We start from the raw sequence: 22,623 nt of genomic DNA, 5'->3' as shown, positions 1-22,623 counted from the left end.
GTGGATGAGAATAGCAAGACCCAGATTAGGTCAGAGAAAGATCAGTGAAAGAACCCTCCAGTCTGGCACCTCACTTGTCTGAAAGCTAAATGCTGGTGACTGTATTTCAAGGCAGGTAGGAAACTAAAGTATGTAGAGGAAGCTGAAACGCAAGAGAGTCTTGCAGAGAGAGGTGCTTGAGCTAATTGTGTGGCACTGGAGGATGGCAGTGCTGGAACGTGATCCCCTCCCTTGATTCTCTTCCCTGGTGCCTTTTTGCACAAGGAATGCTGAAGTTGGTGGGGAAAACCAAAAGAGGATGTTGCATTCATCCTTACTGCTGGTACTTGTGAGTTTGCCACCAGGGAGCAGCCCCACTGTCTGACGAGCTGTTCTGGTTTAATTGTGGCTAATATCTAATTAATTATGAAGACAATCCTAGGGAGGTCTGTGTCCTCAGCTATTCTCCACCTATTGGTTCCTCTCAGTCCTGCCTTACAGTAATGGAAAGCTTGAACTCATGGCAGTGCTTCTGAGGGAAAAGTCAGTGGGTTTGGGGCTGAGCCCTGTGGGGTGGAGGTTCTAGGTATTTCAAATGTGGAGCATATGCAGGCTGGAGCACATTTGGTAGCAAGAAAAAGTTGACCTGGAAGTGTGTGTGTATTTTGTGCTGGAGGAGGATGGAGAAAAGGGGCTTGGCCTTTTGCTGAGGGAAGCACAGCAGAAATGGTGGGGCAGTCAGGGACATGGAGAGCTTTCCAGCAGCAGCCTTCATTTTCAGCAGCCTGGTGGTTCCTCCTGGTTCTCCTCTCAGCTCATAGAAGGCTGCCCAGTGGTCTGACCAGTTTATGTGACAGTGATCCGAGTCATCACATTGCACGTATCCTCTCCTCTGAGTAGAGGGAAAATTGCTTTCAGTTATTGGCAATTTTGAGGAGGGGAAAAAATATCCAGGGATACTATTTTCTCCAGCAAATTGACTTTCTTAATCAAAATCATGTATCAGCCAGAATGTTTCGACACAACTGAAATCTTCTGTTAAGAGCACCTTAGTTTCTTAAAATGAAGTGCCATGGATTGAAATGTTATCAGAAAAAGTAATTTCTAACTGGAAATTACTAATTTCTAATAGGAAAACCTAATTTTTAAAAAAATATTGAAATTGATGATTATTTTCAGGAAAATGTAAAATTCAGGAAAAGCAATTTGGATCAGAAATACTTGGGTAAGAGCAAATCTCTATCTTTTGTGTTCTGAAGAGAGAGCTTACATAATTTTAATTCTCAAGGAGGAGATAAAGGTAATTTTGTCAGGATTTCTCTGATATGTGCAGGTTGGTTGAGAAGTCCTAATATAACCAGTCATGTGAGCCCGAGACCTCTGCTAATACTAATTTCAGAGTGAAATTCAGTTCTGATGCTGAGTAATCCAGCATGATTTCCTTGTCTCTGAGTTGATTCCTCCTCAGGTGATGTGACTTGTAAAGACCTCAGGCTTGTAAAACAACCTGACATTCTTGTGTTTGGAGTCGACTGTGTTAGTCTCAATATTGGAGTTTTTGAAAAACAAGGGCAGTTTGTGGAAGGGGGTGAAAACTCCTACAAGTTTCCCCAACCTGATTAATATGAAAAGGCATTTTTGTTTCCTGCAGTCAATATATGACTGTGGCACTCAACAGGACACTCATGGGTGTGAAGACTCGACCTCTGACATTAGTGGAGCTCTTTCCAAACATTGTTTTCTCCCTCTAGCTGTGACAAGGTGCTTGTTTGGGTCATTTGTCCCCCCTTCACTCTGCCAATCTGAGCCCCACATCACTGGGTTTATTTCCTAATGTAGAAGGAAGAAATAATGCATGAACACTGATAAATTTCTGATAGCGAGCTGTCCTGCTTGGGTTTGCCTGTTCTCTCACCCTAAAGCTAACTACAGCCTGAAATCTCCTGGCATGCAGTGCTTTGGCTTTTTACATGCAGATTCTGAAGCATTTGATGCTAAATTGTTCCTGGTGATCACATCCAATTTAGGAGTGCTATTTCTGTTTTATTCTATAATGAGACAGCCCTGGCTGGGACCTCGGTCTGTGGGCTTGTGTACGATGCACTGCTGAACTGTGCTGGCTGTGTTTGCACCGCCAGTGAGCTTTGGGCAAAGGCAGTGTTGGACTGTGTGCTCAGAAGGGACACTGATGCCAGGGAGCAACCTACCCCTTCCTGCTCTCAGAAAACACACTCAAGTCTTCCCTCTATATTTCTAGAAAGTATAGGCCAAGATCGAATGGAAAAACAGTGTTACTTTGGGGAAAGTTAATTTCAGATGTTGAGCTTTTTCCTGGATGATAAGTTTGGATCAACAGAAGGTCTTGATCTCTCTCTCTTATCTGAAATACAATTCTCTTTCAATTCAGTCACTGCCTCTTTGAGGTCCCTTTGCTTTGGAAATGAAACTGATGTAAATGTAAGGTAAGCAATGAATGAAAGGATCTTAATGTTAGATTTTTAGCCATCAGTTGGCTCTCTTACATTTGATAGATTTTCCCATCACAGGCAATCTGTGTTCTTGCTTGCTCAGATCCACACTGGTGCCAAGTGCTAAACAATGACACTATCTATCTTTCTGCACAATTTGCCAATTTTGGTTACTTTTGAAGCCCAGTGTTTCTGCTTTAGCCTTGTGAATCTCCCTTATAGGGAGAACAAAATGAACAGAAGAGTGATTTCTTTGGCAAAATATTTAGGGTTGATGTCTCTCTGTCATTTATTCCCTTGTTTTACAAACTACAGTGCTTAGTCCACTTACAGTAATAGAAGTCCAAGTAAAGATGTAGTAAAGAGTTGTTGTTTGTTGTTTACAGTGAATTGCCTTTCAGATAATCAAATGAAGTACTTTATTGCAGTTTCACTTCCAGCTATGGCCTTAAATAACAAAGGTTTTACTTGCTGCTTACTAGGCTTAGGGTGATGTTTTCAAAAGCTCTCTCTTGATTGTACATCTTCCTTCAGCAATCAGCAGTATTTTGCCAGTGACCTCAGATGAGCTAGCGTTCAAGCAGCAGTGCTTCCGAGCCCTTCTCCTGCAGAGGAATGAGAAATGGGGTCGGTCTTTCACAGGAAACATTTCAAGAGTTACCAAAATTCTTCCTCTTTCCTCCAAATTCCTGTTGTCTATCAAACATAGCTACATATTGGTATTTACAGAGTCCCCTGCAAAATATCACAAGAGACAGGCCTATACATCAGATTAATTATCTTGCCTTCCAGTTGCCAGAGGTGCTTAATTTCTTCTTTGGAATTGAATGTGACTCCTGCAATTACATGTTACTCCTCGACTACTGAGACATCTCAATTTTTATCTAGGTGGAAGCAAGGCATTAAGAGCAAAATCAGAAGTGGACTTGCATACCACAAATAAAGGTGTTACTGCAAATTTTACAGCTGTTATACTCAGGTATATGGAAATGAGGTTATTTACTGTTTCCTTATAAATAATGGAAGCTGAATAATTAAGTTCATCACAGAGTTTCTAGTGGTACAGCCAGTCTGTCTGTATTAGATGGTATTTGATTTTGCCAGATAGCTGTGACTGAGTTAAATGTTTATAATCCTTTCATGATTATTCTAAATTCAATGTATTCTTTTAAAATGCAAAATGTATAGAAGTTTGTTGCTTCAGTTGGACAAATTACAAATGAGAGCATTGTTACTGAATGCAGCCACTCTAGTCCAGCAGTAGTTTAGCTAAGAGATAAGTTGCTTTCCCATGATTTCAGAGGGAATCAAGTAGGACTGCTAAGTTTCCCCCCAAGCTTAACTGTGGGGAGAAAGGTATTGAAGAATTTTCTGGGTTTAATTTGGGATTTCCCCCTTCCCATTCTTTACATGACACACTGCATCATATTCAGTGGGACTTCTGCTTTCAGTTTTCTGGTGGACCTCTCAGTGGTTGTTACTGTGTAATAGGTCACTAGGAAATGTGTCTGAGGCTTACAGAAGCAGGCACGTTATACTGGCAAATTTCTCAACAGGTGCATTTTTTTCTTTAGGTGGTTGCTGCTGATGCTCAGCTATGAGGCATGAAAAGAGGACAAGTGTCTGGTAGTCCTTACTCAGCGCCCAAGACAATTCACTTAGAAAGCACGTTTGTCCTGATTGTCCTCACAATTAATTTCTGCTAGAAAGCACTCAAGGCATTAATTAATTTTAGCCTTTCACTCATCTACGTATTTTGCTGTTTGAAAACTTGATAGTACTCATTAAAAAAGCACACATGCTTACTGGAGTGAGATTTTCTTCTGCAAAACTTTTCTTTTGCAAAAAGTGTTTGGCTTTTAAAAATACCTTTTGCAAGAGTATACATTGTGATGATGCCAAGTTGGGACGTGAGAGAGGAGGCTTCAGCTGGAGGCTCCTGATGAAATTCCATTCAGGTTTAAATTTCTGTTTAGTTAAGATCCCTCTTGTAGTTTCAGCTGGAAATATCTGGCCTTTGTTTCACTTCAGAAGGGAAGAGAGTGTGTATGATCTGTATTATATAAATATTTTATCCATGCAGAGCTTCTCATATAAAATGTTTTCTTTGTAGTACCAAGAGAAGTGTTGACTCTCAGCTGTAGTGCATGGCCCTTTCAGATTTGAAGTCGCTGTTGTGTGTAGTGATGCTATGCTCCTCATTAGGAAGAAGATCAAAAAAGAGTTGCAGTCTTTCAGATGGTGTTAGAGGGGTATTTTCCTTAGGGATTGGACTGGGTGCAGTTCTGAAGAGCTGCTTCTGTAGGGGTTAAGGAGATGTTGAGTATTTATGACTGGTTACCAAAGTTGGCTGGAAATGGTCCACCTACTGGCTGAAGATGGATTTCGGAATTGAAGGGCACACCTAGAAATCCCCAGCCCCTCTCTCTCTACAGCTCTGTTCTCTGCAAAAGAGTGTTTTCATGCTGTTTTTTGTTGACTGGATGATACGGGGAAGGAAAGGATAAGGAGGAAAAAAGCTGTGTCTTACTGTGACAATACCCAAGACCTTTTATAACTAGGCTTTTGGTGAGATGGTGACCTCTGTTAGTAGACTATAAGTAATAACAAAAGTATCTGTGCAGAAAATGAGTGCAATAATTAAATCTCTTTCTTTTTATTTTCCCCTCCAAAGATCAAAGAGGTTTGAGTCTTGATTAATGCGCAACAGAATTCATTAACGTGGTAAAATGTGGAAAAACAGGCTATTGGTTATTACTACACAGACATTTGCTTTAGGGAGCTATAAATTCTTTTTGTTCAGTAATTTGGCCTATTGTTTCAGTGTATGCAACTCACTCGAGAATACCACACCTAGAAATTTAGATGCAACCTTTATTCTTCTGTAGGCATATCCTTTTTTTTTTTTTTTTTTTTTTAAATGATGCAGAATGCTGCTGCTGTGTTCCTGTCTTGTTTTCCCAGGCAATGTATGCAGGGCTTTGCTTCAGTTGCCCGCTCTTTTTATACCACATCAAGTGCTGTTTATTTTTCTCCTAGCAACCTACTGGGCTGCTCTTTGTCTCAAGGTCTAAAAAGATGATTTTTTTTCTTTTTTTTTTTTTTTTTTGTATGTATGAATGTTTACGATTGACTGCTTGTGTTGAAAAATGTGACAAAATTTCTCACCTACTAATGCTCATTTTTGAGGTAGTCCCAAAAGAGCAAATTCTAGCTATGTTTTTTTTCCAACACAGCAAGGTCAGGAGTTTTTCATAGATTTTACTTCAATCCAGAGTCTTTTAATTTGCATAATTTGCTTGAATAATGTAGCCCTCCTAATATTTTCCAAGCCACTTACACTTAACTAATCACTTACACTTATCTTCAGCATAAACCTCATTGATTTTATTTCTCATTGAAAACATCAGTAGTAGCAAATACAATCCTATTGGCTCACAGTCTATTAGAAATAAAATTATATTAAATGTCTTGTGGGGTGTGAAGAGGTTAAATCAAGGAGAGTCATCTGAGAAAGTCATCCTGGTGTGCAAAACATAAATCTGGTTTATATTTAAACTCTGTGTCACCCACCAGCTAAAAATAGCAATGATCATTAAAAGCCAATTTGCTGCTAAACATTAATAGACATTTATTACATCATAACAGATCTGAAAGACAATTAAACTTATCTTTTTCCTAGATAACGCTCCTTCAAAAATGTATTATTCACCTGGCTTTTGCCATTAATCTCATTTACTAGCGATTTTTGTTCCACTTGATATTGTGCATGTATGGATAGGATTGTGTGTAAGGTGATTTCTTGTTTTTACTCGAGGTCTTTCAAGAGCAGTACCTTTTCAATGGGAAAAGCTATTATCCCTCCTTTTACTGCCTGTTAACTTCCTAATCAGTAAAAAAAGTGAAAGAAATTTATTACACTTTCTTAGAGCAAAACAAGTAACATGTGCTAATATTCATTTGAGAAGATAATACTAAGCAAGAGCGAGATGAAAAATGCATTGGATGAACATTTTACACATAGGAAACAGATTACAGCTTTCTTGCTGTTTTCATTGCAATTCCTCATTCAAGTGGTGCCTTCTCCGTGTTTTATTACTGCATATCATCACATTTGCAAGTAGTGACTGGAGCTGGGGCGAGTCAAAGGCTAAGGAAGCCCAGCACTGTCACAAGTACTGCTTGCTATGAGAAATGCAGTCATGATCCTGGTGTTTTTGGTTCATGTGCTGCTATCTGTCGTGTCCCTTGAAACAAGCCATCAGAGGAGGGGCTTTGTGCTTCAGCTCCGCAGTGCTCAGGTCTCTGTAGCTGTTGATGTCTTTAACCTTCATAGCCAAAGGACTGTGGGGCCAGCTGGGCTGTGAAGGAGAGTGCCCCAGGGTGGACACAACTCAGCCCTTTCCTCCTTTTCTGAACTGCAGCCTCGAAAAACGTGCTCCGTTGTCTTCTTTGTAAGTAAGAAACTCCTCTGACATGATGCTGCTTTTTGGGGGAGCAAGCAGCTGCTCCTGGCTGATGCACAGAGGGAAGGAGGCCACTAACAGGAGCTTTGGGCTGCTTCCTGAGGGATTCTGGCAAAAGAGAAATGGCTTCTTCCTGCATTCCCCTGTACACCTCAGCAAGAAATCCTATCCTGGTAGTGAAGGTAAATGTCACTGAACTCTTTCTCTATATATATCTGCAGCTGCAGGTCAGTCTGGAGCAAAGCAAGTTAAAGAGGTCTTTTCCTGCCAGGAAGAGGAAAGGAAGAAAGTTAAAGGTGGTATGAAGGAGACAGAGCCGGAAGGGAGAGATAGGGAGGATAGATGAATATTGAAAAGTATTTTAAAGGCTGCATCCAGAGGCATTTAGGAGTAGTCCTCCTCTGGTCCCAGTATCAGACTTTGCTTCCCCTATCTGAGATCTCATGGAATTTTCTGTCCCATCCTTTGGCTGCTTTTCTCCTTGGAGGCTGTCATTTCCTCACGTTAAAGCAAGACTCAGTGAAGGATCTGTGCTGTCACAATTACAGCCATGGTAAGGCTCTTGAAGAAACAGGGCCAGGATGTGTGTGAGAGGCGATGCCTCAAAATATAAGCTGAGTTTGTGGTAGCAAAGGGAAATTAAAGTTACACTGACCCTGGTGATAAGCTTGTCTGCATTTTGAGTGCACGCACCACACATGTTTTATTTGTCACATAAGAATTGCCAAAGGCTCTGTGGAATGCAAATAAGCATTGGGAAAGTATTGTCAAACCCAGACTTTCAACATCCTGAATCATTCACAGGAAATAAAAAACAAAACAAAAAAACCCAACGAGATTTGATTAAAAGTCATGCGAATTTCGAATCAAATATGTTGAATTATGTTTATTTACCACCAGTTTACAGAGCCTCTGAGCTGTTCTTAGGTCCTATTTTTAAGCTTCTCTCTACAAGGAGAAATTTACTTGAAAGCTGAAATTTTTATTATTGCGAGGAGCTGCCACATATTGAGTTTTGCAGTGAAATCATAACTGTTGGCAATACTGTGAAGAGAGCTTGCCTATGCATTATTTTCCCTCTATAAAGATGTGCTATCAACTAAAACATTTGAAGAAGATGGGTGTATTATGTAGGTATAATAAATTTTTGAGAAAGATCTTAACACCTTCCTGAAATTTTTTCAGAACATTGTTGCAATGATTGCTGTGTATGGTGATGACATAGGACTGATCCAGGTGGTCAGAAGTTTATGGTGCTGTGCAGCTTGTGTGAAGGGCTGCATAGCTTTTCCCAGTGCTTACAGTTTTGTTTTTTTTTTTTTTGCCCTGATGGGTTTGGAGTGGAAGGACTGAAATGCTTCTTGCCAGCTGTGATCTGCTCTAGCAGGTGGTGCTTAACCAGTGAGAGTACCAAGTTTTTTGTAATCAGTTTTCAGAAAGCCCGTTGATCTGGGGTGGTAATGCAATACAAACATTTGCATATTTTACCACATCCTCACATGATACTCTGCACCTTTTGAAATTTTGCATGTGTTATCATATATTTGCACACACGCAGGGACCTTGTGAATGGTGTACTTTCCTCTTAAATCTGTGATGAAGTATATTGCCAAGGGTAACCAGCAGGCACTTAAAGGAAGTCTGGAACATTCAGTAGCTGTGATATTCAGATGTACAATTCAGTACATTCTTTCTAAGCTTCTAGACTTGTGTTTTCAAGACTCTTAACTTTTCTCTCTCTTTTCCTTCCCCCCATCCTTCCATGCGTAGTCACAAGATGTGTGAATGGCTTCACTATTAATATAATTATCATTTTATTCTGAAATTGCTTTGATTCTGGATTGAATTGGAAAACCAAAAAGCAGCTGATAGCTCAAGTTCCCCTTTTGACCTCTGGAACAGCACAAAAGCCTCTATTTCACCTACACAGGAAAAAACCTCAAGAACTACTATATTCAGCTGATCTGTATTTGGGTGTGCTTTCATCAAAGGCTTGATTAATCTGAAATGAATTAACTCAGTTAACACTTGAGAGTTATTTTGCAGCAAATCCCGCAGAACATCTAAAGAGCTCTTTGTCACTTTGAATTATAGCCTAAACAGGTGGTTGATGAGCCTGGTTTGAGCTGAGAGTGGCTCCTTGCTGCCCTGGCCTCTCCCCTCAGGGAAGCGTAAGTAGCACTGCAGTGATACCCGAGAATCCAGGATAAATACAGTCTTATTAAACCTTGCTGTCGTCGTTGCATGTTTTTAAGGTTTCTGAATTGCTTTCCTGAATGCTGCATCGGGTATAAGGGAGGAAATAACAAGCAGAATGGTGTTGGGTTCTCAGACAATATGGATGAAATGAATATTAATGTACAGTAATGGCAATTAAGTGCAATAGAGGTGCAAATGCTCATTTTAAAATCTTTTTTGGAAGACGTGACTTAGAAATACCGTGTTATTTTGCACATACTGAGAGGGTTGAGGCATTGCCTTCAGAGCTCACAGCCTCAGCAGAGGTGTGGGAGCAGAAGCAGGGTCTGCAGTATAGAAAGAGGATGTAGATGTGAGCAGTTTGGGCCATTATCTGGTGAGTCCTGTCACCCTAAGAAGGCTCGCTGGCTCTCACAGTGGTTCCTCACATCTGGCAAAATCAAAACTTGAAATGAAGAGCTAAAAGCTGTGGACAACTCTCATTATTTTGAGAAACAAATGTGTTTTTTTCTGAACTCAGTGAGAAATCTGATCTCATAAGTATTTGTGGTATAGGATGAAAATTCTCCTGGGCTGAATGCAGACAGATAAAAGTTTTTAGACAATTCGTTTGTCTCAGAAACATGTTCCTGACTTCTTAGAAATGCACATGGAAAAATCTGTCCATGGATGACCATGTAGCAGTAACTTCAGTGAGTGGTTATGAGTGAGAGTGCATGTGGAAATGCCAGGAGTGCAGCTTGCTCCTGCCCTGCTCGCCCTGTGTTATGCAGTTGGTAATGCCTGTGTGACCTTTTAAACGTGGCAGGTTGTGTTGCTGCCACCACAGTGTGACCAGGGAGCCACATCCTGAGTACCTGACAGGGAAAATGAATTGAAATAGGATAAAGGTGGAAAGAGACTGGAGGAGCAAAACCTTTCCTTTTCAATAATGTTGCAGAAAATAAACTAAATGTTTTGGAAACAGCTTATGGCCAAACATATCGCAGAAATTCTTTTGTTTAGGCATTCGTAATGGGAGTGGAAATACAGCTCATTCTCTTACTTAAAGAAATTTTCTAACATTAAATTGCAGTTAATTTAATTTTGCAGAGATTGCATGTTTTATTTTTTCTTATTGAGTTATTTCTCTTCTCTCTCTTAGCAAAATTCTGAGTATGTTGCCTGAAATAAATTATCTCAAGTAGTAGATGCTGAAAATGGGGAATTACACCCACGGTTCCAGCTTGGACCATTAGCTTCAAGGAGTTTAATTACTTCCAAACTTTTCCCCTCCTAAATAGTGAATTTCATCAATATTTGCTCAAAACATCACACTTATTTCCTATTTATTGCATGACTTTTGCCAGAGGAGGAGAATAAGTGCTGGAATCTTTTCTATCAAGAAATATAAATCAATCGTTGTATCCTTGATTTGTTTAAGCTAGTTTTGCTATGCACATTTTCAGGGGTGGGGAGGAAATTGCTGCAAGTAAAACTAGATGAGAAAACCCCAGCATTTCTATCTGCTTCTTGCTAATGGGCACCTTTGTAAGATGCTCTCTCCCTTCCCCTGGCTGCCTAGAAAATGCTGGATACCTGAAGCAGCTTTTGTCATGTGAGAAGGGCATTGTACAGTTTTGTGCAGGTGCAAATGCTTGTGTTTGGAAGAAGGCAGTAATAAAATGGGGTTCTGACAGGTTTGGCTTGTGCTGCTCTGAATTCTGCTTTGAATTCAGCCTATATGTTAACTCACCACACAAACTGGTTTCCTTTTCTTTTTCACCCTCCCTGTAGACTGCCGACAGATGAGCTCAGAAAATGCTCCATGTGCTGCTTGACATCAACTGCTGAAGAACAGACTTGGGTAGATGTTGAGTTTGTCAGTGTATCTATAATGCTCTTTTATGAGCAACGCCTTGATGAATACTTCACTGCTCATCTCTTCACTCTGAGGCCTTAGTTGCCTTTATTTAGCTTTCTCCTATTCTGTCAGTAGCACTTTGAGCTGGATTTTTGGGAACTGCCAGCATGCAGTTTGGGTTTGGGTGATGCAGCAGATCAGACTGTGGAGGTGTCAGGGGCAGCCCTTTGGGTATAAAGGTCAGTGAGCAGAAGAACTTTCTCTTAAATCAATGCAGGCTGCATCATCTTTGTGGTTAAAGTCCAAACCCCGTAAGTAAAGCCCTTAAATTTTTCACTGTGATAGTATATCCCTTTCTTGCATCAATAAATGTAATACTCTGCACCAAACAGCTCACAGACAGTGAGCTGTTTTCTCTAGTTTCTCTCTTTGACTGTACTTTAGCTGGAGGTAATCCAACGATGAAGTTAATTTTATTTTGCCGGCCTCTTTCTGTGTCTTACAATGCTGCTTGTGGGGGTTGAGTGACCATTAAGAAGAAGGGTTGTTCCGCTCATTTCCTATGTAGCTGTTTTCCTGCAGATATCCAGTTCACAAACACACTGTGACTATTTGATTACATGAAATACAAACCCACCCAGAATTTTTCAGCATTCCAATGTATTTGGTTAATCTGGTGGTGCCCTGTGTTGTTAAACACAGCTGGCATGTCTCCAGACGCATTGTGTATTTGGTAATACTTGTGTGTGAGCTGAAGCTGGAGGAGTTGAAGGCTTTGCAGAAGCAAGTTTCAGGGCAAGGTTGTGCCAGCCAGGGTGTGCAGACATCACCTGACAGGCCACGGCTCTGGCGTGTTCTCCCCTGGCAGGAAGGACAGTAGGGCAGAGAATATTTGGTCCGATTTACAACTGGAGTAAATGGTGCGTAGTGATGAGCTAGTCCTCGTCTCTTTTGCACATGAGCTTTGTGACTCAGTAATGTACTTTTCAGGAGGATAAAATGTTTATTTGTGGCTCTAGTGGTTCCAAGACATTAGTTCTCAAAAATTAGTGTTTGGACTTTGCAGAGGGCGTGTGAATGCTTTGCTTGTTCAGCCTCAGCCCATGAGATGATAGGAAAAAAAATCCTAGAATCCTATCATGCAGGAATGTATAGACAGATAAAAAAAAAATGTTTAAAGGGCTCTGTAAGTATTGTGCTGACAATTATCCCTTCTCTGGGATAGAGAACCTAATTAATTTGTGGCTTCTTAGGTTATACCCAAAACCTGTTTAGTGCACCATAATGTTATCTCTTTATAACAGGCTTAGATTATTCATAAGTGATTCAGTTAAAACAAATGAAAATCGAAAACAAACCTTTGCTCCTTCACTGTGCTTCCCTGAGCTTTTGCTTCAGGGAAGTGTACCTGTGCTCAGATAGTTTTCAACCATCTCTGTATGTCTTTTAAAATCTTGTAGCACAAAAAGCTTCTCACTTTTGTAACTTTACAGAGGATGCTATAGAAAAGGCATGCATAAATAATGGCAGTGCTGTAGTTTGATGGTGTACTAGTAGCCTGCTAAAATATAAATGGAAAACTTGATCGCTGTTTAGAATGTACAATTTAAAACATTCATGAGGCTCTTCTCTATTTGAAAAACAGACTTTTAATATTATCAATGACCATTTTGATTAGTCCCAGCTCAAGCCAAGTTTTAATATCAAGGATGTCCATAAAGAAGCCACTTGACTGCAGATTGACCTTGGATTTTTTAGTAACCCCACATACAGAGATCAGAAAAAAACTATGGAAACTAAAGGCTACATTTGAGTGAACAAATTGCAGGGGCAGACTGGGGAGGAGAGTCAAGTGAGAGAATAAAATCTTGGCAGTGCAAGATATATTTATTAAAAAAAAAATGAAGCTTCTTTATAGAATTTGATTCTGAACAATATAGGGCTTTATTTAGTTGATCAGTAAAGATAGGAAGCAAAACAAAGGGCACTTTGTCATGCCAGACTTTCAGAAATATACTCGCATCACAATGGCATGCAGCACAGTTTTTTCATACAGTTTTTTGGCTCAGACTTGGTTTTGGGCAAGAACAAAAGTTGGCAAAAACAGCTTCTGTACTCAGAGAAGAATAACTTCTGTTGATCAGAGATTTTTGGAGAGATTTTTAATTAGACCAGTACTGTGAAGACTGCAGAGTCTAAGGAGTTCCAAACAGATATATAAAGTACTTCTCAATTCCTCATATTTCCTCATCATTTCGAAGTCAGTGGGGAGCTAAGTTTCAAACTGCTGCCGTAGTTTAACTCTGTATAGTTGTTTTTTTCCTGCCAAGTTTGAGTCACCGTGGCCATGTAGCCCCTTCTGGAGAGATTAAAATGATGGAAAGCTGGAGTACATTCTCCGGCTAAATGAGCGAATGTTTCTGTTCAAGCATGGATTCAGATTTCCACGCGCTTTCCTGCAAGCGTGTGGCATGGACAAGACCATTATTTTTAATTCCACAATAAATAACTGGAGAGCTTGACTGGCAGTGAGAAGCTGGTTATAGGATAAGGGTGACTTTGGGCTCTGCTGGGGTCCAAAGCCTGGTCCAGATTCAGTGATTAAAAGCCATACAGGTCGCCTCAAACAAAGAGAGGCTTTTTGGCATATCATCAGTGGAAATGCTCCCAAGCTATGTTACTAATCCCACTGCCTGGCCTGGTATCTTGCCGTTAGCATCCACATCGGAGGCATGACAGAAATGCAAAAGGGAGGGAAATGTCTTAGGTTTTTTGTTCAAAACTGCTGTCTGGGGCCCTCTTTTGAGAGAGGAAGCAGAGCACTGGTTATCCACCAACTGGTAACTGCTTCTCTGCACAGGCAAAAGTTTTAATTCCTGTTTTATGTTGGAATGTGCATGCATCTGAAGGGCCAGGGAGTGGGGAAGACACATTTGCCTTTACAGCTGCTGGCAGCAAAGAAACGCAGCAAGACTTGATTGAAAACACCTATCTTACTGTTTTACTAACTGCAGTTTTTTTTTTCCTTTCTCATTTGTAGGTCTCAGACTCTGGATACTGGCTGTGGGATTTTTTTTTTTATTATTATTATTTTTGATTGTTTTTTTCCCTCCCCTTTTTGGATGTGAATTGAAGGCCAACAACAGTTGAAGTGTTGGAAGCAAGTGCAGGAGGACGCTCACCTTTTTATTTGAACCCTTGTTTGCTGGGATACTTTCAAGCTCTCCTTCACAGTCATGTGGTCATCACAGCTGCTGTTCTTCACAATGCTCTTAACACCGTTTTCCCATGGTGAGTGAGAGGTGGTGTAATTGTGCCTGTGGGAAGGGAAGAGAACATAGCAAGGATTTTGTCTTTGTTTTCCTAATGGTGTGGGTTTTTTTACAGGATGTTTCTCTCCCTGCTTGCACCTCAAGTCTTTGAAATTCCCAGGTTACATTATGACTTAACTGCTGAAACAAAGAACTCTGGTGACAGATAAAGGTTTCTTTTTCTGAGTTTAGCTGTTACACTAGATGGATTTTTCTTCCTTCTTTTTGGGGAAAAATGGATTTATTACCAATCAAATCAGAGTAGGGTAATGAGAAATAAAGGCAAATTGTAAAAACACTTCCCTCCCACCTGCCTTCCTCCTGAAGTGAAAGTACTCCCGATTGTCTCTACCTCCCCTCCTGCAGCAGCACAGGGAATGGGAGTTGTGTTCCGTTCATCCCATCTTGTTTCAAGAGGGAGGAGCCCTCACATTCTTCCCCTGCTCCAGCGTGGGTTGCTCCCATGGGGTCACGAATCCTGCCAGCAAACCTGCTCCAGCGTGGGCTTCTCTCTGCACAGAGCCACAGCAAGGCTGCAGGGGCACAGCTGCTTCACCTCCAAGGGCTGGCTGCAGGGAATTCTCAGCTCTGGCATGTGGAGCACCTCCTGCCCCTCTTCCTTCACTGACCTTGTCTCCAGAGCTGTTTCTCTCACAAAGCAGTGACTTTGTTCCTTTTCTTGGATAGCTTATCCCACAGTCCCTGATGGACTCAGCCTTGGCCAGTGATGGGTCTGTCCTGGAGCCAGCTGGCATTGGCTCTGTCACACACAGGGAAAGCTTCAAGCAGCCTCTCACAGAAGCCACCCCTGTAACCAGCACCCCCCTCCCCAAAACCTGGCCATGCAAACCCAGTACAGAGCTGCAGCAGAAAAATTTGATCTCTTTTATTAGTCAGGAAACTCTTAAGTGAAATGTGACACATGTAATTCTTTGAAATAAGATTTTGAGGCCTGTTGGGTTCTTTTGATGTGAGGAACCCAAGCGTCTGCTCTAGAAGTACGCTGCCAGGTTTCACGAGTGCTGAAGGGCTGAGGAGCTCCTATTAGCAGTGATGGTTACTAAATGCTCAGGGCAGGGCTTTGGAAAACCTGGCTGCCTGATTTTTCTGATGCTTAAATGGAAGGTGAGCTCTACTGAGGGTCTCATTTTAATTAAAGGCCAGCAGAAGCATGTCTGTAAGTGACGTGCTTCTAAAATATTCATCAGGCTTTTTGAGGTTTACCAACTGATGCTGTGTGTATGTGCTAAGACACTGGAGCAAAATTTTATGGAAAAGAAGGTGATTAAAAAAAATTAATTGGCTGAACACATCTATAGAGCACAACCTGTCCTCTTATATAACACCTTTGTAGACAAGGGCTAGCTGTGCTATTGTTCTTTAAGCAGGACTCCTCCTCACTGACTTGAAAATTATGAGTGTTTAAACTGAGTTGACCAATGAGGGTGGAATGAAAGAGCACTCCAGTTCTCTGCGGGAAAGTTAAATGCTAAATGTTTTGTAAATCTTTAAAATTAAGTAGTATTAACAGAGAAAGCAATTATTAGTTTAAATGTGCCTCTGGCAGTCTTGTTTAAGGTTCTCAGTGCCACTCTACTTGGGAAGTCCTACCTGATAGTCCCAGTAAGTGAAAATGTCACAAGTATCCTAGGAGTCATACTACAGATAAGCAAATGCCAGAGGTGTAGGAGCTATGTCTGGAAATATTTCTACCCTTTATGCTGCTCTCCAGACTAAATGTACAGGGTGTTTGCTGTGGTGGCTGTGGCAGTCAGTGGTGGTAAATCTGACCATCACACATCTACTCAAAACCCATATTATCTGATCAGTGGCTAGTGGAAGTGTGATAGCTGTCTTTGAATAAGGGAGAGAGAACACCTTGGGTCTGAGCTAAAGAACTTTGGTTTTCCCTGTTCTGATCTCTGAGTGGCCAGGATGCAGCTTCCATCTCATGTTTAAGCACATGCCACAACTTCACCTTCCTTATAAAAAGAGCCTAGTTAAGCCTTGCTTTTTATATTTTTTTAAATTTTCCCTTTTAGTAATCTCTTTTCATTGCATGCAGAAAGCATTCAGAATTTATGCTTAACAGGAATCAAGCATTTGAGTTCCTCTTTTGTGATCTGGAATGACTCCTGTCCTGTAGTGATTGCTGGAGATGATATGAACTACTTTTTCAGACTGACCTTACTACATCTCATTCCCTTTTTGAGTTCCCTGACACAGCCTCCTTGTCTGAAGTGGTAGTAGCATTACAGACAGATTTCTTAGACCAGTGATCTCATAAATTAGAAGTGATGGTGGTTTTTTTTTTTTTCGGGGGGGGGTTTTGAGGGGGCCTGGTTTTTTTTGTTTGTTTGTTTTTTATGTTATTGTTTTTTGGGGGGGTTGGGTTTTTTTTGTTTGTTTGTTTGGTGGTTTTTTTTGTTTGTTTGTTTGTTTGGGTTTTTTTAGCTATTTTATTTCTTGGAGTAAATTGTGTGTCTTGGGCTGTTAGGACAGGTATGGAGTCAAAGGATGTATACTTAAAGTGATCTGCAAAATGAAAAGTAATCTTCCAGAATACTGCCCTGGTACAATGTCATCTTGTTGATAATCTGTAGAAATCATAAAAGGGGAAAAGGTCATGAGTCCTTGCATTTCCCCAGTGATGATGTTTATCTGCTGTATCCAAAATGCACAGGTACAGCACTGTCTAGTTTTGCTCATTGCTTTGAATCATAGCTCACCAAAAAATTAAGCCATGTGAAATACTTGAAATAATAATAGATTTGTGTAATGGCTGCTTTCTTTACTGTTACTCTTGACTTGAATGGAAAATAGCTCACAACTTATGGCACAACCTGGAGCAGTGTAGAATCCCCTCAAAAGTTATCCTCTCTACTAAGCTTCAGCAAAGCCTGTAAATCCATTTGTTGCCTAAAACTAAACCTGTTTTACAAAATCAGAGAATTACACCAGATAGACTGAAATAATACCAAGGAATAAAACAAAACAATAAAGCAAAGCCTTTTTCATCCTTTGCAAGGGCTCTGTAAGGGGTCAGGATTTTTGCACCCCTGCCTTCTTTTTGCCCCTCTTTGGAAGCTTTTCCCAAAGCATCTGAAGGTCGGGACCCTGGGAATGTGTTCCTTGGTTTGTTTTTCTCCCCCACCACGTACACCTGAGCAAACTGATCCTCTTTCCCTGTAGCAGGTGGATTTCCAAGAGGCGTTTTCTGGAATGAGCAGCTGTTCTCTTCCTCAGCCTTCCTCCCCCTGACCCCAAACAAAGCAGATTTCTCTTCACCCAGAAACGAACGCTGTCAAAAGTTCACTTGAAATGAGATAGACATGACAGGCAGCAGCTCAGTTTGCAAGCCTGGAGAGATGTACACCTGCTCTGTCACATTGCTGTCGTGCTCATGTGTGGCTCAGAGCTGAGATTTAAGACTTCCAGATTGCTGGACAAAAATAATAATAGAAATAAAGGGATTCAGAGCTGCATGCTGTTAGGAGTAGGATAGGAGGGGGATACCACAGTGATTGCTGTGGGGTGAAATTCTGCATGTCTCCAAACAAGTAACTTATTTTAGGCTCTGGAAGAGAGCAGAAGGCCTGTTGTATGCAAAGATCTTTATCATCCCATCAGATTGGTTTATTATTATTTATTTGCAGATGATTTTTTTTTTAAGGATTGTACTGCGCTTCTAATTATATATGATGAGCAACAATGAATGAGTTAATTGTTACTCTGCTTCTTTTAATAATTCAAAAAGGGACACCCACTTATTTTTCTAGTTAAATAATCCAAATTGCCCGGTTTCTATTGGAGATTGTTACAAATGCAATAAAATCATCAGATGTGGTTATTTACCTGTTTCTTCTGCTGCTAAGCTCTTGCCTTGCACTTGTGATGTGAGAGTAAGCTGTCAGAATCCTGGATCCTGCTTGGGCAAAGTTCTGGGGTTTGTTTCCTCCTAGCCTTAAAGGTGCTTGGGGTTGTTTTGTATATAGTGTAACCCTGTATTTATTAATGGCTGCACATTGTTCTCTCCTGATGATCCATGGGCTGGGTTAGTCATTGTTGTGATTGCTTAAATTCCTTAATATTTTCCTTGATATACAATATGATTTTTGGCTTAGAACCACACACTTGGCCAAAACTAAGCAAAACTGAAATCAGAACAAGTTAAACAAAAATATAACCAAAACCTGGCTGAAATTACAAGACAAACAAATACCTATCTGTATCAAGGTTTAAGCCCAACTAGCAACTAAGCACCATACAGATGCTTGCTTACTTCCCTTCAGCCTTGTATACGAAAGCGATTTTGTATTTTCATACTGAATCTAAAACACAGTGCAGTACCAACTACTAAGAAAAAATGAACTCCTATCCCAGCCAAAGCCAGGACAATCTGACATGGCAACTAGGACAGACTAGGCAAAAGTTATCTGATCCTGTGGGAAGTTGCAAGTGCAGCAAAGTTTCTCAAATAACTTTAGGGATTAGAGCTAAGTTTAAGTTAAAATAGGTTGTAGTTCAGACAAAGCCTGTCAAGTCCTGGAGCCTGGTATTGTCTTGAAGCTTAAGGCCTAATACTGATACTTGACAGCACCAAACTGGCAGGACTACAGATGCTGCTGGCCCAGTTCTAAACTTAAAAAAACTGGTTGCCTCCAAGAATTTATATATGCAGTCTTGTGGCATAGCTGTAAAGTGACCTTCCTGCATTTAGGGACAGATGCCATTTTGTCTCTCCATATTGAGAATTAGTTCGAGATGGGGCTGAACTAATTTATCATTTGCAGAGTAGGAAATGAAATTTGAAGTCCTTTCAAGTCATTGCAGCTGCAAGGAAAAGAGCCTCGTCTTCTGTCCTGTTCCTGCCCTCTGAGCTTCTGCTCCATCTTTGCAATGCTTCTGGGAGACAGCCGTGGCGAGGGCTGCATCCTTGTGAAAAGATGGCACTCCAAGGTCAGGCTGATCTCTCTAGGCATTAGCAGGTCCAGATGCCGAGCCAGTTTCTGTGGGAACAGTGGAAATATTTATTACTGAACAGCACTGGTAGTTGCCTGGTGACAATGATTCTGTTAAAGCAAGCAGCATTATCTGTCTTGGGGGAATATATGATGCTAGCAGGCTGGTCTTCGGTGACAGAGTGCTGTTTAATGTGAGCTGAACATTTGCCTCACTACTATTTTAATACGGTGAAAATACTGTCACTGCTTAAAATACATACTGTGTTTCTTTTATACTTGTACAAGTGTTATGTTAGCTAGTGAATGGTGGATAATTGCCTTTTACTACAATACTCTTTATACAGTCACAATGAAATACAAGATACATGTTTTATTAGTTGTGAAATAGCGAAGTTGACTTCCAGGCTTCTGCCTAACTTCAGTCTTTTAAAGATTAATCATCCTTGAAATATTTATAATGTTTGCTATTCTTGGCAATTTGTATTACCTGCAGCCGTGCCACCTTTTCCATAGTGGAACAAGTGATCGAGGAAGGCTTTTCCTGATAAAAGGGGGGGTGGCTGTTCTTTGTATAAACTACAGCGCTTCCATTAGCAGCATTGCACTAAAATTGAGAGTATTAAGTTCCCCATCTGATGACAGATCAATCTATAAACTGATAGAGGGTGAAATTCAACCTTTTTAAGACTATCTACTATTTAATCCTTGTTTAAGCCATTATGCAGTGCAGAGGTCTGTGTGTGGACCCACTTCTTTCATGTCTAAATTTCACACTAAATGAGGAGGGATATTTTAAGTGGGTTTTCTCATAATGTGGGGTTTTTTTCTTCAGTTTTTGGCAAGTATGTCTGCTCATAGAATCTTTCTGCTATAGGGAAGAAACAAGATCTTTTACCCCTGGGGTCCATATCAGGACTAGGGCTATTAAATGTCTTCATCAGCAGCACGGACAAAGAGGGATCAAGTGTGTCCTCAGCAAGTTTTTTATTGACACCAAGCTGTGAGATGCACTGACATGCCTGAAAGATGGAATGCCATCCAGAGGGATCTGAACAAAGCTGAGAGAAGGGGCCACGGGAAGGTTGTGATGTTCCACAAAGCCAAAAAATGTCTTCACTGTGAGTGTGGTTAGGCACTGGAACGGGTTGCCCAGGGAAGCTGTGAATATCTCATCCCTAGAAGTGTTCAAGACCAGATTGGATGGGGCTTTGAGTCACCTGGTCTAGTGGGAGGTGTCCCTGTCCATGGCAGGGGAGTTGGAACTGGATGATCTTTAGTTCCTTCCCATCCTAAACGATTGATGCTTTTTAGCATGTGTGGTGTACAGCAGCAGGGCATGGGGGTTTGTTTCTGAACTGCAGCAACAGGAGATGTCCTTGCTCTCACAGCAGCAGGAGTGAGTAAGCTGTGTTACCTTTCAGGCCTGCAATATCTGATGCTTCTGTCATTTGTAACAATTTCCTGACAAGACTGATTTCTGTTCTCTAGTGACCAACTCTGAGCTCTGATTTTTTCAAGTGTTAGCCAAGCCATAAGATGTGACAGCATGTGAATTACAGTGTAGTAATTCCCACCCAGCACATTCAGACACAAAGATGAAGGCCAAATGGCCTCTGTGCAGTCAAGTGTGAATTATTGTGCCATAATTTAATTCCTATTATATTTTACTGTGATTGTAAAAATGTTTTTATTAGTGAACTTCTTTAAGAAAAGTCACTTTTTAAAGAACAGAATTGAAAAGTGCAACACTGAGCTTCTCACAAAGAGGTGTAAATAGCTTTATGCAATAAGGAGCTCTGTTAAATCCTGAAAATTTGTGTTTGTGTGGTTAATAACCCTAGGTAATGAATAGGTGTCACGGTGCAGACATCTGCTGTCTTAAATGCTGACCTAACTCTAAGTATTCATTTTGTATCAGCTGCCAGGCAGTTGCTAAGTAGAATGATTAGGTTTCTTTGTTTCTGACCTAGTCTTGATTTGATCTGGAAACCTTAGCTTGCAGCCAGTCTCTTGAACCTTCCAATCTTCTCCCAGTTCAGGCTTTACAAATGCAGTGTCTGGTGGGTGCATTTGAGTTTGGTTCGAGCAGGTGCTGAGCAAATAGACAAGGAGGCTTGGTGGCAGCAGTTTGGAGGGGCATCAGAAAGGGATCAGGCTGATGTGTTGGGGGAAAAATAAACCAACCTGAAAACAGCTTGGGTGGTACTGGAGAGGAAAAACAAAAGGGCCATAAATGCCTTAAAAGTCTTTCTTAATTCTCCTTTTCCTTTGTCTTTCTACAAACCTTTATCATTTCATTATTATTATTTTATCGAAGAGAAAAGTCAAAGCTCATGCAGTTAAGGGGACTTAAAGGTTACCAGGCTAAAACCTTCTTCCCAATGAATTGTTTTTAAAGAATTAAGAGCAACCGTTTGCTTGAAATGACAGGATCTCTAGGGTATTGCCTGGCTTTCTCTTGGGATTCAGGAGGATGTTGAAATTATCCAACCATGCTGATCCAGGTTGGTCTCTTTTGTAGTAGTTCCTGGCTAGCAAGTACTGTTAGATAGCCCCATTCCTCACTAGTCCTTGTCATAGCTAAGCACAGAATAAACATGGGATTGTAATTAAAAAATGGGTACATTCAAGGCAGTTACTCTCTAAATAAATTTTACTCATGTTCTCAGCAACTTACAGCTCATCAGGATATTGATGGGGCCAAAGCTGTTTCATTTCTGATGGATATATGGGTATTAAGAATAGCATCCCAATGAAAAACCACAGTAGTTTTCCATGTAAGTGATGCAATTACTGTGGTTTGGCATTAGATGAAAAAGCTTGAGAAAAACAAACCAAACCAAAAGGAAAAAAAGCTTGCCTGGCTTTTCTGATTAAATGTGAGAATGATCTCTACACATCCTTTCAGATCAGAGTTAGTAGTCCTAAGCAACCAGGACTGAAAAATGTAGTGTGTCAAAGCTGACTAGTACGGGTACAGGCATCCCTTAGCCAATACCCACAGGTACCATGGAGCACCAGGAATATTTTCACATCTGCAGCTTTCTACACACCTTGTGTTGGGTCTTCCTGGACATGCAGGATACTCCAAAAGGGACTGGGTTTTGGGACAAGCTGAGGTTGAATGAGGGTGGTGCAGTAAAGAAGCAGCAGAAGTGAGTGACTTCCCTTTCCTTATCCTCATGAATAGGGGAGATAACTGCCCACCCATTCCCTATTTGTTTTCACCTATTGCATCATTACCTTAACTTGGCTAATTGCTGATTCCTGTCTACTTTGTTAATGCTAAGCTTCCAGATAAAGCTCTTTTTCAGGAAAACAACAGGAAGCTACCAGGGATTGGAGAGATCCTGACTGGATCCTGTTCTAGGCTGATGAAGGGGGTTTGATGGG

At 40.8% G+C, this 22,623-nt stretch overlaps 1 protein-coding gene across 19 annotated transcripts in view; it reads left to right on the top strand.

The window, feature by feature from the left end:
- The window catches only part of ADGRL3 (adhesion G protein-coupled receptor L3), a 487,951-nt gene that overhangs the window by 159,663 nt on the left and 305,665 nt on the right, over positions 1-22,623 (top strand). For all 19 annotated transcript variants that reach the window (XR_015803337.1, XR_015803335.1, XR_015803336.1 and 16 more), the window contains one exon: positions 13,996-14,246. Coding sequence is in view for 16 of the 19 variants with exons in the window: in XM_088164024.1 (XP_088020150.1) it covers positions 14,192-14,246 (55 nt within the window). In the remaining 3 variants the exon portion in view is untranslated. The remainder of the gene's footprint in view (positions 1-13,995; positions 14,247-22,623) is intronic.

Source organism: Sturnus vulgaris, chromosome 4 (assembly GCF_052056855.1).
Source record: "Sturnus vulgaris isolate bStuVul1 chromosome 4, bStuVul1.hap1, whole genome shotgun sequence".
Taxonomy (NCBI): Eukaryota; Metazoa; Chordata; class Aves; order Passeriformes; family Sturnidae; genus Sturnus; species Sturnus vulgaris.
Note: the sequence above shows the minus strand (reverse complement) of the source record. Positions and strands in the feature narration are given on the sequence as shown.